The sequence below is a fragment of the Piliocolobus tephrosceles genome, chromosome 5 (assembly GCF_002776525.5).
Source record: "Piliocolobus tephrosceles isolate RC106 chromosome 5, ASM277652v3, whole genome shotgun sequence".
NCBI lineage: Eukaryota > Metazoa > Chordata > Mammalia > Primates > Cercopithecidae > Piliocolobus > Piliocolobus tephrosceles.
This window is the reverse complement of record NC_045438.1, coordinates 59,430,340-59,445,265: the sequence shown is the minus strand read 5'-3', so window position 1 is coordinate 59,445,265 and position 14,926 is coordinate 59,430,340. Positions and strand designations below refer to the sequence as shown.

General features: G+C 48.0%; 1 protein-coding gene across 1 annotated transcript in view; it reads right to left on the bottom strand.

The window, feature by feature from the left end:
• SYNJ2 (synaptojanin 2) overlaps positions 1–14,861 on the bottom strand; it is a 117,313-nt gene extending 102,452 nt beyond the window's left edge. The window contains exon 1 of the mRNA XM_023206067.2: positions 14,611–14,861. Coding sequence (XP_023061835.2) covers positions 14,611–14,737 — 127 coding nt within the window. The 5' untranslated portion in view covers positions 14,738–14,861. The remainder of the gene's footprint in view (positions 1–14,610) is intronic.
• Between the last annotated feature and the right edge of the window lie 65 nt (positions 14,862–14,926).

The following is a 14,926-nucleotide window of genomic DNA, read 5'->3' as shown; positions in this document are numbered from 1 at the left end:
AGGGGGAGGGGGGTGGGGAGGAATTAGCCAGGCCAACCCTTGGTGTATTAGTCTATTCTCACACTGCTATAAAGAAATGCCTGAGACTGGGTAATTTATAAAGAAAAGAGATTTAATTGGCTCATGGATCTGTAGGCTATACAGGAAGCAAGGCAGCATCTGCTTCTTGGGAGGCCTTGGGGAGCTTTTACTCATGGCAGAAGGCAAAGAGGAAACAGGCAACTTACATGGCAGGAGCAGGACCAAGAGGGTGGGGTGGGTGCCACGCACTTTTAAACAATCAGATCTTGTGACAACTCACTGTTGCAACGAAAACCCCAAGGGGGACAGTGCTGACCATTCATGAGAAAGCACTCCTGTGGCCCAGTCACCTCCCACCGGGCCCCATCTCCAGCACTGGGGATCACGTTTCAACATGAGTTTGGGTGGGGACATAGATCCAAACCATATCACCTGGGGGAGGGAGTGCAGGCAGGTGGGCGGTGGGTGTGAAGATTCTGAGCAGGAACGAGTCAGGCTGCTGAATGCAGTGAGCCCAGGAAATGGTGGGAGATGAGGGTGGAGAAAGAGGCAGGGGCAGAGGACCAGGGCTGTGTGGGCCTCAAGCAGGTCACTATGTGGGGAGCAGGGGAAGAGCCAGGAGACTAGTTAAAAGGCTGCCAAGCAGACCAGAAAAGCACATGGGGCAGTGGCTGCGCTCTTGATGTACCAGCGATAATGGGGACTCGGTGGAATTCACCATCTGTTTTGGGGTGGTCAGAACTGGCTGGTAGATTGGATGAGGACGAGGAAGGAAGGGGAGTCAGAATGACTCACAGGCTTTTATTACGAGCAGTTGCCTGGATGGTGCTGCCATTAGCCAAAATGGGAGAATGAAGGTAAGAATAAGTTTGGATGTGGGGGGAGTCCAGTGATACTGTACAGTCAGCCTGTTGCTCTTGTTGGAATTTAATTGGATTTACTCATCGATACTTGCACTTCTAGATTAACTGACAGGAACTGCCATCTCTGTAGTGTTGATGCTCCCATTCCAAGAACATGGTATGCCTTTCCACAGATGTGGGCTTCAGTCAAGTTCTATAGCTTTCTTCTTTTAGGCCTTACACACTTTGTTTATTCCCAGAAACTGTGGGGCAGTGGCATCTACTTTTCCCATTACAGACTCTAATTGAATAATGATGGCATTACAGGAAGGCTATTGATTTTTATCTGTTGATGTTGAAAAGCGGCCGATAACTCCCTGTCTAGTGAACCACAAAGCAGCTTGTCACCCGGCTCCCGGAGGTGTCAACATTTTCCCATTCTTATTTCACCTACTCCCCGTCCCCACTGTGTGTGTGTGTGCATGCACGTGTCTGTCTGTCTCCTGGCGCACGCCAAACAGATCCCAGACATGGGATCATTTCACTCGCAGATGCTCATTTCAAGCAGATGGGCATTTCCCGCACAGATGCTTCAGGATCTAGCTCTCGGCTTTCCTGAGTGTATCATCCTATCCTCCGCACTCAAAATACTTTAAGAGTGTTCAGGAGAAGAGAGCAGGCAAAAGATGGAGAGCTCCCCCAGGAGGGCCCAGGAGAGCGGAGGTGATGGAACTGGAGTCTCAAGGTGCTCCTCTGAAGCTCACACACTTTTTTTTCTTTTTTAATAGGAGCACCCCTCAAGTCTTTGTTCCAGGTATATTTTCTCTTTTAAGCCAAAATTGAGAAGCTCTCAGAAACTTAATTTTCCTGACAGTAAACTGAGCCTGAAACCTAAAAGGAGAAAATGCTGCCCAAGTCAGATACACTCAAAGGCCCTAGAAGTCTGGGGCTATTCATATGCAGTCACATTTCATCATATTTTCTCATTGCCTGTATATAGTCTGAACGTAACTTGCTTTATGTTTTAAGGGTGAACTCCAAATACCACTTCTGCAGTTGGCTGAATCACTGCCGCTCAGGCTGGGCAAAGGCCTTTGCCAGTTTTAGCAGGATGGGCAGTCTGGGGCCCATACTGTGCCTTCTGTGAATTAGAAAGAAGCGCCCCCACCCTGCAGATTCAGACACACAGAGCCACAGCCTGGAAAGCAAAGTGGTACGGGGCAATGGAGGGGCGCTCCTGGCCAGGAACCCCCTGGACTCCCCGGGCTCTTCGGAATTGTCAATATTTTCAACATCCTCATGGAAATCATCTCTCGTCTATCCTCCCCTGTCAATAGGAGTCCAATTCTAGCGCTTCTGGTTACAATCAGTGTATACCACCAGACAGAATCTCTCAGGCCTCACCCAAAAATGCCATTTATGTGGTCTGCCTGGAGGGCGTGGCAGATACCCTTTGAAATGAAAATACAAGCTTCTGTCTGTCCACTCTGGAGACATAAGATTCCATCACGGAATTCCATTCCTGCAGCTCGCTGCTGGCCCTCCCGTTTCCCACCCAGCTGTGGTTTTGAGCTCGCCACCCACCACCAGGTGGTCCAGGTGAAAAGAGAGGTACCTCCCCTACCCAGAAAGGCCTTGTTACAAGGGCCTGGCTCAGGCCTGGGCAGCTCCAGCCTTAGTTTTCCAAAATTCCTTTCTTTATTCACATCATTTAAATAAAAAACAAACAATCTCCATTGTTGAAACAGATTGTGACAGCCAGAGTCACTGTTCTGCCCTGGAGCACGTGGACTGTCACTGCCTATGACAGCCTTCTAATCACTTGTCTCTGCCCAGCCGGTTCCACCTGACCTCAGCTTTGCTGAATCAGCAGGAGCTGCAGAGAACGGTCTCCTCCTCTTAAAGAGAATGTTTCCAGTAGACAATATTTATCAGTCATTGATAAGATTCATGGTAAAGCGGGGTTCATGCAACATATAAAACAGACAGTTTAAACGGAGAGATAAAGAAGACCACACATTTCCAGACACACAAACTCCCGGCTCCCTAGCCAAATGACAGTCCAGGTTACTTTAAAAAAAAAAAAAAAAAAAAAGGCTATGCAAGAATGAAAGTTATGTTTTTAAGAATGCCATGGCCCTCAAACTACGAAGCTACTACAATAAAACATTGGGAAAACCCTCCAGGACATTGACCTGGGCAAAAATGTCTTGAGTAATACCCCGCAAGCACAGGCAACCAAAGCAAAAATGAACAAATGAGATCACATTAAGCTAAAAAGCTTTTGCACAGCAAAGGAAACAATCAACAAAGTGAAGAGACAGCCCACAGAATGGGAGGAAATATTTGCAAACTATTCATCTGATGAGGGACTAATAACCAGAATATATAAGGCGCTCAAACAATTCTACGGGGGAAAAAAAAACTAATAATCCGATCCAAAAAATAAGCAAAAGATTTGAATGCACATTTCTCAAAAGAAGATATACAAATGGCAAACAGGCATATGAAAAGGTGCCCAACATCACTGATCATCAGAAAAAGGCAAATCAAAACTACAGTGAGATAGCATCTTACCCCAGTTAGAATGGCTTATATCCAAAAGTCAGGCAATAACAAATGCTGACGACTATGTGGAGAAAAGGAAACCCTTGTACACAGTTGGTGGGAATGTAAATTAGTACAACCACTATATATGTTATATACTCTCTATATAAGTCATGTACTATATATATGTTATATATGTTATGTACTATATCTTCTATATGAGTACAACCACTATGGAGAACATTTTGGAGGTTCCTCAAAAAACTAAAAGTAGAGCTACCATATGATCCAGCAATCCCACTGCTGGGTGTATACCCAAAAGAAAGGAAATCAGCATGTTGAAGAGATATCTGCACTTCCATGTTAGTTGCAGCACTGTTCACAATAGCCAAGATTTGGAAGCAACTTCAGTGTCCATCAACAGATGAATGGATAAAGAAAATGTGGTACATGCACACAGTGGAGTACTATTTATCCATAAAAAAGAATGAGATCCTGTTATTTAGAACAACATGGATCGAAGGAGGTCATTATGTTAAGTGAAACAAGCCAACCAGCCAGGCGTGGTTGCTCCCACCTGTAATCCCAGCACTTTGGGAGGCCGAAGTGGGTGGATCACCTGAGGTCAGGAGTTCGAGACCAACCTGGACAACATGGTGAAACCCATGTCTACTAAAAATACAAAAATTAGCCGGGTGTGGTGGTGGGTGCCTGTAATCCCAGCTACTTGGGAGTTTGAACCCAGAAGGTGGAGGTTGCAGTGAGCTGAGATCGCACCGCTGCACTACAGCCTGTGTGACAGAGCAAGACTGTCTCAAAAAAAGAAAAAAAACAAAAAAAGAAAAAAAAGCCAGGCACAGAAAGACAAACATTGCATATTCTCACTTATTTGTGGGATCTAAAAATCAAAATTGAATTCATGGACATAGAGAGTAGAAGGATGGTTACCAGAGGTTAGGAAGGGTAGCAGGAGGCTAGGGAGGAGGTGGGGATGGTTAATGAGTACAAAAGAACAAAAAGAAATTGAATGAGAACTGGTATTTGATAGCACAACATAGTGACTATATAATTTAACTGTACATTTTAAAATAACGAAAAGAGTATAATTAGATTGTTTGTAACACAAAAGATAAATGTTTGAGGGAATGGATACCCCATTTTCCATGATGTGGTTATTACATATTACACGCCTGTATCAAAATATCTCACGTATCCCATGTCCTCAAAAACCTGCCTTAGAATAAATACATATACCTATGTACTCACAAAAAACAAAAATTGTAAAAAGTCATGGCTCTTAACAAGAATCAGCTAAACCAGCCATGGAATCAGCACAGTCCATGATATTTTAATCAATACCTTGGCATTCCCAAAGTAAGCTTCAATTGCTTTTTATACGTTTTTGCTGGTTGTAGGAAAGGGTAGACTCAAGGAGAGATAATCTCATGTATTTTCATTAATTCATAAGCATCCCATAAAAAATGCAGAGCATCAGATTTCTAGGTTTAGCTGAGACCTCAAAGCCATTTTCGACTTTGCCTTGCCAGATCACATCTCCTAAGATTCAAATTTCTGAGTGGTTTATAACTTTAGGTGTGTAAAGTAGTGATGGTGAGGGTGACATGTTTAGTTTTAAAATTTTTTTTTTTTTTTAAGACGCATGGAATCTCAGAGTAGGAAAGACAACATAGATTGTCATTCATTTGTTTTCAGATTAAGATATTGGGGCCAGGAGGGAATAACTAAATTTCCCCAATGGAAAGAAGAGCCCAAGGGGCCAGGGCTAGGATTCAGGTCTCCTCCCTCCCAAGCCAGTGTGAGATCCAGGTACTCAAAGCTGGTCGTGGACCAGCATCACCTGGGAGTTTGTTAGAACAACAGGCTTTCAAGGCCTACCCCAGAGCCAAGGAGGCAGGACCTGATTTGCTACAAGATCTCCAGGTGAGGTGAACAAGCAAGTCTTGGAAGCACTGCTGTCCCGGGCTTGTTGACTTAGGGTGAGGAGAGGTGTTGTTCTCAGCCAATCTCCTTAAGGTTCGTCCCTCACCTGGTCACAACGCACTCACCACTTTCTCCGGCAAATGTGTGTCCCAGGCTCCAGAGGCGTTCTCTCTCTCCCCCTCCTTAGAATAATTCAGACTGCGCAGTAAAGCTAGGCAGTCTCCATCTGTGATAGACCCAAAGCCTCCCCTGGCCTGGCACATGCTCCCTCTCTGAAAGCAAAAGTATTGACTTTGCAGCTGAAAAAGAGACTGGGGCTCGGGACGGGAGAGGCAGTCAGTCGCCCAGGGCTGGGATCTGGCTGTCCCGTTGCCCAAGGCTGTCTTGCAAGCCTCAGTTTTACCCACCGTGAGCAGCCACCTAGTTCCCTGTCCTCAGTGCAGAGAGGTGGGAAAGGAAAAGGTGAAGAGTTTGGAGGTGGTATCACTGGAACATTCTAGGTTCAGAGCTGAGGAAAGGGAAGGAAGTAGTTTGCCTCTTCCGGGTTACTCCCACCAGGCAGTTAACAAGTCAATACAGGACCACCCCTCGCCTTCACATTCACAGACAGGCAGCGGCAGCAGGGGTGAGAAACTGCATGGGAGTCCGTGCTCACCTTAAATTTGGCCATTTTGCTACATCTTGCCAGGGGTCTGGAGCAGCCCGGTCCTGTGCTGGGTCTGAGCAGCAGCCGCTAACAACCTACCCTCTCCTGCAACCCAAGTCCCACACTAACACCAAAGCCAGGAGAGCATTTAGAGCCAGAGTTCCGCTAAGGGAGACCACATCCTACTTCGAAGGACCCTGGGGACAGGCGCCTTCATTTCCTAGCAGCTGTGATGAAGGAGCAGGGATGTAGGGCGAGGCCCTGTTCTCAGGGGGTGCATGGGCTCACTGGAAACACAACTCCATCTGAGATGGAAGGCTGGCTTGGGGCACGCCGGACACGGGCTCCACCAGCCCCAGCCTTGGGGAGAAGGAGGCATGAGAGAGTGGGCAGAGATGCAGGCTGCAGAGATGCAGGAATACAACCAGGTGCCCGAGAGCCCCATGTCCTCAAAAACCTGCCTTAGAATGAAGCTCAGATCTTTGCACTGGAGCTGTGGAACTTGCTCCCACCTCCTGCGGTCTGGGCCTGGGGCACAAGCACAAGCTGCCCGTCTGGCTCTGTGATTGACAGGCTCCCAGTGAATCCGCTGCTCTGAGTCACCTTTTCAACCAGGAGGCTTTACAAGCAGTGGCAGCCCGCCAGCCTCGCAGGCCAAGGGCACAGGCAGCGCAGCCCACAGGACCTGGTTGGGGCATCTAGCCTCCTGGCACAGCACCAGACTCACGCTCTGAGCCCGGCTCCTGCCCAGTACCCCCTAGGGCAAGGCACAGTTCTGTCCACCAACTTGGCAGAGCCTCCCAGGCCCCCCAGAAAAGCCCACAGGGGCAGGAAGACACGCTCTGCAGAAGCCCCAGCACCCTCCCGCAGACACTTCTCCAGCTCAAACCCAGGGGCATCTTGGAGCCGACCCAGTCCAACATTCTGGGTTTGCCAGGTCTCATGTTCCTTGAGAAGCCTGGGGCCTTGTAGCATCCTCTGCACTGGGGGACACTTTCCTCAGCACCTTGGAGCCGCATCAGCCTCTGCTCCCAGTGCTGGGAACATGCGTGTGGAGGCTCAGTTCTGCCTCCAGGAGCGTGGGCTTCAAGCCCACATGCTTCTCCCAGAGATCAAGCTTTGCCTTTGTAGTGCCACACCCTCTGCTCAGAAAGGGGCTGGCTGTTTCCCCAAGTGGAAACCTCCTCTATCAAAATGCATGTCGATGAAAACCAAGATAAGCCAGAGACAACAGGACAAAGGGAGTCTTTTTCCATATATATATATTCATTTTTCCCCCCTAAGAATGAGATTTTACTGAACATATTATTCTCTGGAGCCTTCCACTGGAGGTGAAGCCTCGGGCAAGTTCTTAAGTCGCTCTGTGCCTCAGTTTCCCCAAGTGTAAAATGGAGATTACTAGTACTTGCCTTGACATAAGGATGAAGTTAATATATGTTAGCCACTTGGATCAGCACCTGGTAGGTGGTAAACACTCCATAAATGTCAGCTATTATGATCAAGTTGAACCAAAGTTTATTTAACCAGTTAAAAACTCAAAACAGCTTGCAATAAACATCCTTGAAGCAAAATGGGCTAGTAATCTGGGACTATTTCCTGAGAGAAACTTCTGCATGTAGAATAGCAGATTAAGCACTTGCATACTGTTAAAGGTTTTCATTCACTTGTCTAAATTTTCCTCCAGAAAGAAAGAACAACTTACATTCACATGAACAGTGCCAGAAGGCTCCTGCCTGTGAGATCTTGAAAAGAAGCAATGCCCTGAACTGGGCTGTTTCGTATAGACCTTGAGGGTGGACCCAGTCTGCCCATTGACAGCCTCCCGTCCACAGTGTATGGTTGATGGCACCGCAGCTCTGGGGGCTTTAAGTGTCACGTACACCCTCCCAGCCCAATTTGGTTTTCACCTCGAGAAGAGCTGGTCTCACCAGTGAGCCCTGCCCAGAACTGCTAAAGGGACTCCGATCACATTTCCCAGTCTGAGCCTGAGCCAGTTTACCCACGGCTTTAAGGACAATTCAAGTGGAAAGAAAACAATATATTCCCCATTCTCAGTGGCAGGCCAAAGGAGCCCAGCAACAGAAACTGAGCAGCCAAAAAGCACAAAGGGGACCCTGAGCACCCCAGGAACGCTCGAGAACAGAGACACAGCAGAGAGACACGGGCTGGGACAGGTGCCCAGGGCAGGTCTGCTGGAATATCTGCAGAGTCTAGGGCCAGAGTACTCGTGAGTGCTGCATCCTGTATGCCAAACTGTTAAGTTTTAAATCAAGCTAACAAAGTAAAACAGTTAAATAAAATAGGTTCTATCCTCCTACCTCAAAAAGTACTCCGCCATGAATACCTGGAAGGCCAGGTTCATGATGGGGCCAGTGGGGAGGGTAGCCCCAGCCTGGCCACCTTCTCTTCCCCACTTCCCCCAACCTGGGCTTCATGCCCCCTGCAGGGAGCCTCGTGCATACACACACAGAGTCCCGGCTAGTGTGTGTCCAGTTCCACCTGTGACACACCCTTGCCACCCCAATGCCCGGGCCTGGGGTGGACACACGGCTGCACAGTCTGCCTGAGGCCCTGGGAGGAGGCTGCACAGGCTGTACTATGTGCTTAGCACACTCCAGCAGGAGTGTCATCCAGAAAGGGGAACGCAGAGAACGCTCGGCCCACTCTTGCCCGGGGCTAGAGGCAGTGCCGTCAAAGGGCCCAGTCCTTGCCCTCCCGAGCTCACCAGCAGAGAGATCCCTGTTCTTCCAGGCTGTGGTCGACCCTTCCCAAGTGGTCATTTTGCTTTTAAAAATGTGTCTTGGCTAATGTCTCAGAATCAGTTCATGCCACCATTTCTGCTGTTGGCCACACTGAAATCTGCCAAGTAAATTTTGAACTTGCATAGCATGGTAATTATAGTTATATTCTGAAATCGCTAGGAGAGTAAATTTCAAATGTTCTCACTACAAAAAATAAGTAGTCAGGCGTGGTGGCTCATGTCTGTAATCCCAGAACTTTGGGAGGCTGAGGCGGGCAGATCACTTGAAGTTGGGAGTTTGAGACCAGCCTGACTAACATGGCAAAACCCCATCTCTGCTAAAAACACAAAAATTAGCTGGGTGTGATGGCACCCGCCTGTAGTCCCAGCTACTCAGGAGGCTGAGGCAGGAGAATCACTTGAACCCAGGAGGCGGACGTTGCAGTGAGCCCAGATCACGCCACTGTACTCCAGCCCAGGTGAGAGAGCATGACTCCATCTCAAAAAAGATAAATAAACAAATAAGTATTTGAAGTGATGACTACATTAATCATCTTGATTTAATCATTCCACATTGTACACATATATGATCACTTTGTACCCTATAATATATAATAATTATAATTTGTTGGCCCAGCACAGTGGCTCACACCTATAATCCCAGCACTTTGGGAGGCCGAAGTGGGCGGATCACTTGAGGTCAGGAGTTCGATACCAGCCTGGCCAACATGGTGAAACACCGTCCCTACTAAAAATACAAAAATTAGCTGGGCATGGTAGTACACGCCTATAGTCCCAGCTACTCGAGAGGCTGAAGCCAGAGAATCGCTTGAACCTGGGAGGAAGAGGTTGCAGTGAACCAAGATTGTGCCACAGCACTCCCACCTGGGCGACAGAGCAAGACTCCATCTCAAAAAACAATACTAATTATAATTTGTCAATTTATAATAAAAAAATTGAACTTATATATCTAAATGCAAATAAGGGGGAAAAAAAGTCAACCCAACAAATTAGAATCTTGCCTGGCATTAAACTAAATTTTAGGAGATTCATGTTTTCATAAAAAATACAGTCTCTCAAGTGAAATAAAATTGGCAATATATTGATAACTGTCAATGCTGAACAACAGGTAGACAGGGGATTCATTTTTCCCTCCACTTTTGTGTTTGAACATTTTCACAATTAAAGGTTAAAAGTCAAGGTTTTAAGCCATAGCCAAAACAAGAGCCTGGTAAGATCTGAAATTATGATCTTACAGGTAAGCTACAAAAACCACGAGGAAGGCCGGGCGCACTGGCTCATGCCTGTAATCCCAGCACTTTGGGAGGCTGAGGTGGGCGGATCATTTGAGGTCAGGAGTTTCAGACCAGCCTGGCCAACATGGTGAAACCCCTTCTCTACTAAAAGTACAAATATTAGCCAGGCGTGGTGGCGCATGCCTGTAGTCCCAGCTACTCAGGAGGCTGAGGCAGGAGAATCACTTGAACCCGGGAGGCAGGGGTTGCAATAAGCCGAGATTGTGCCAGTGTACTCCAGCCTGGGCAACAGAGCGAGACTCCGTCTCAAAAAACAAAAACAAAAACAAACAAACAAAAAACCCACGGGAGAAGCACACACCATCCCAGTTTGCATTTTGTAAATACTATGCTGAGACAGTCTCCAGCTAGGAGAGGAGGCAAACCGACCACCGTGGCCCTGGGTCCTGCTCTAGTTTCCCATGTCAGGGGCCCTGGAACCCTGGCCTGGTCCTACCTGTGGTCCCAACTTTGTCCAGGAGCATTTATAAAATGGTGACTCATTTGATTCTCTATGGTCCTCTGTAGCAGATCAGAATTCCAGTCTGTGACCAAATAAATCTAGCCATAAAGTCTGGGAAAGTGATCTAGGCAACAGTTCAGACTGAGTCCTGCTCCGCCCTGGGGCCATCTCACGAACTCAAACAAAGCTAAACAGAGATGTGGCCTCTGCACAAACAGCAGCTGGGAGAACCTAGGGGCCTGGTGTTTACACAGAACCTTTCCCCCCAGAAGCTCAAAGTAATTTAGGGACACACATTAATTAACTTAATTAAGTCTCTCAAGCCTCCTGCCATCCCTCCCTCCCTGCTGCCTGTTCACAGCAAAGCCAGGCTGGGCCGCAGGAGGCAGGACTTCACTCACACACAGCCCGGACTGTAAACACAGGGACACCCTCAGGCCCTGTTCCTGGGGGCTGCTGGAGAACCTTGAACTTTGGAACACTGTCGTTTACTCTGAAAATAGACAAAAATCCATTAACAATACGCACTTTTCCCTAAGTTTACAAGAGACAAGAGAGGAATCGGTTTTTGTCCCATGTGCAAGTAAGGGAACATATGTTTGCTAATTGTGGATTATTAGCCAGGGAAGCTGGTACCGGCTACAGGGCTTCCCACCTGTGCTGAGAAGGCCAACTACCCTCCAGTCAGGTTCCTGAGACTTCATAAAAGCCTTTTAAATCAGTGCCAATACATTTGGCTTTTCTGCCTCTGGAATTTCTGCTCCCACTGATCTACATAAAAGACAGATTCACAACCTAATTCTTTTAGAAGCAGGAATTTGGAATAATTCCTTCAACAATCCTGCTAGCAGGCCAGATGGCCTAGCGTGAAGAGTTCACTTTAGCACAGGACAGGTGAGGACAGGTTCAGATGGGAGGAGTCCAGCAATCAACGAATCATGGACCATCAGTTTGTCCTCAAAATCACAGTCCAGCTCAAGCCCCTGTCTCCAGGCCTTGCCTGAAAATGATAAGGAACCACCCAGCCCCTTCGGCGAGAGGTACTTTTCCAGTTAGGATCCTTCAGGAATAAAATGTGCTGTGAAGGGGCAGTGCCTGTGGTCATCAGTCTCACTCCCCTCATCTCTTCTCACCCCTAGGAAAGCAGCTGTGTGCATCCGCAGCAGAGCAGGACAGAAGTCAGGATGACTCAGGGGACGGGAAAGACCATTACCCACTAAGCAATTACTCACAACTTCAGCCTCAGCCTCTCATTACTAACTGGAAGGGACCCCTCACAGGAAAACCACAGCTGAAGAGAAAAGGAAGCTACCCCCAACCCTGAACCTCAAGGAAAGGGTGAAAGGTCAAGATGAGACCACCAGCTACGCCAGCTGTCACTAGTGTACCATCCCATACGAAAGTAGAGATTGAAGCCTTCTTGTGAAAATTCACCTTCTCGGGTCAGGCGTGGTGGCTCATGCCTGTAATCCTAGCACTTTGGGAGGCCAACGCAGGTGGATCACCTAAGATCGGGAGTTAGAAACCAGCCTGGCCAACATGGCAAAACCCCGTCTCTACTAAAAATACAAAAATTAGCCGCTCATGATGGCGTGTGCCTGTAATCCTAGCTACTGGGGAGGTTGAGGCAGGAGAATCACTTGAACCTGGGCGGGGGTGGGGGTGTTGCAGTGAGCCGAGATCGCACTTCACTCCAGCCCGGGGCAAAAAAGGGGAACCCCAACTCAAAAAAAAAAAAAAGAAAAAGAAAAAAAAATCACTTTCTCCAAGAAAGGAAAGTAAAACAGCTAGCTAGCCTTTTGGAATACAGATGGGAATTTCAAGTTCGGAGCCATTTTATCCAATAGTGATACATTTAGGATATGTTAAAAGTTTGAAACAACTTTCTAGTAACAGAAGGCTCTCTGCTACAAACCTTCTCTGGACCAGCAAAGCCACCAAATGCTACAGCTGCTTTTTAAAAATAGTTTCATTTCACTTAAATAAAACAGACTTTAAAAAATTAAGTTTTCAGGCCAGACACAGTAAGTAGTTCATGCCTGTAATCCCAAAACTTTGGGAGACCGAGGCAGGAAGATCACCTGAACCCAGGAGTTCGAGACCAGCATGGACAACATAGTAAGATCCCATTTAAAAAAAAAAAAAAGAAAAGAAAAAAGAAAGAAAGAAAAGAAAAGAAAAGAAAGAAAGAAAGAGAGAAAAAAATCAGCCAGGCATGGTGGCACGTGCCTGTAGTCCCAACTACTCAGGAGGCTGAGGCGGGAGGATCGCTTGAGCCTGGGAAGTTGAGGCTGCAGTGGGCTGATTGTGCCACTGCATGCCAGCCTAGCAAAAGAAGAAGACTCTGTTTCAAAAAAAAAAATTTTTTTTTAAGTTTTCTACTGAAAAATGAATGCTAGGTTAAATGACAAATGTGGACTGCACATGAGTTGAAGACCAGCCAATTCCTTTCTTACATTCTCTGTTCTAAAATCTGGTATACTGTAATCGCCAACGTGATGTAAATCTCAGCCCAAACTTCAGCTCCTAATGGAAAATATGCACTACATTACTGTCATTAATCATTTTTAAATCCTCACTTTTGAAAAAATAAAATTTTTCTAAGCTGCTTCAAAGAATTCTTGAATGTGTATGAACCTGGCTTAATGTTGCCGTAATCCAACTGAAGGACATTTTAATCTATTTGATGAAACAGTCGTTTTGTACCGTGAAATTAATCTTTTGCTTCTGATAAATGTGGTATGAAGTAGACATCTAAAATGGAATGAAAATTTCCGTGGTTTTCTTTCAAGGCTATACCAAATGACCAAACTTAGGACTCTTCGGGACAGCACACATTGGAATAACCTGAAAATAACTTAATCTACAATTTGCTGCCCACTTTTGATGCTGAGAATACTGGAGACATTGGTTCAGTAATCAAGTGACTGAGAACAAGCTGGATAAATGCATGTTAATTAAGTGATTAGGGAATCAGAAATAGGAGAGTCCTTCCAAGACATACATCCAAACTAGAGCCGACACACACAAATGTGAAAACAAGGTTAGAGGCCTCTATGAAGCATCCTGCAAGTGACTGCCTGCTGCATTTGCCGACCACCTCAGGTACACGTGACCCTGGGCTGCACCTTGTTTAGCTAGGAATACCGGGAAGCTGTTACAGCTGGACGCCTACTGGTGGGAGCCTACTCTCAGGTGTCCACATTTACAAGTCTAACCATCAGACCTGGTTTCACGTGCTTTGCTGCTACCCAGGCTTTCCTTATAATGGTTAGCACAAAACAAGGGATCCAGGTTAGTGATACCAGGAAGCCATGCATTGAATGACATTACAGAAACAGCCACATAAAAGTCAGGTGGATGATGTCACCTTGGCAAGCAACTTTCTTAGCCTCTTCGGGCCTCAGTTTGCTTATCTGCAAAATGGGGATAATAATAACTCTTTAGTAGAATTGTGAGAATGAAGTGAGATAATGTCCTAAAGCCCATAGCACAGTGCCAGTTTCAAGGCTTCTGAAGTCCATAGGTGAAATTCGCTGGCTTGGCAGGATCTAAGACAGCATAAAGGTAGGGTCATGGTATATTTGCTTACGAGTTCTATAAATTGCACTACCGGTGCTTCTTGACCAAGTATTTACGTGAGACAAAGGTGCCATCAGCAGTTTCTCCAGAGCCTTTTTGGGGCTTTGGTCCCCATCCCCTCCAGGAGTGGAGCCGCCAACACAAACCAAAGGGCAATCACTGGTTTCATCAACTGGTGCAAAAGAAAAGGCGCCAGGCGCAGGGTCAGGCCGGCTCCTTAGTCAACGCCAGGGGATCCTCATGAATACGCAAAGCGCCCCAGCCGGCTCTCCAGCAACCACATCCTCTGGCCGCGCGGGCCGGAGATCCCCGTGGAGGGGCGGCCGGCCTTCGTGCACCACCCGCCCAGCCCGAGCCTCTCTAGAGTCCCCAGTCCCACTTCATTCAAAAGGCCACCCCTCCGCGCGACCCCCACGCCCTGGCAGTCCCCGCGCCTCCCGATTCCCTCGGGAAGTGGGGTACCCGTCTTCCCAAGGCTGGGCGAAGGCGGGCGCCCTCTCCTCCGGGCGTCGCTGCCCCCGGACCGGACTCACCCAGCGTGGCCACCGTGCCGGCCTCGAACAGCAAGCAGTCGCTGCGGCCGCGCGCCTCCAGCAGCACGCTGCAGTCCCCCGCGGCCCCCAGGCGCCCCAGCAGCCGCATCCCTTTGCTCAGGGCCATGAGGGTCGGGCCCGCTGCGGGCGGAGGCCGGGGCCACGTCCCCCCGAGGGCGCGCTGCCCGCGACAGCTCCCCGCGCGCCCGCAACTTCCCAGAGTTTCACTTTGCGCCGCCGCTCCCGCCGCGCCAGGCTCCGCGCCAGGCTCCTCCCCGGCCTCCTCCCGGCCTCTTCCCCTTCCTCCTCCTCCCCA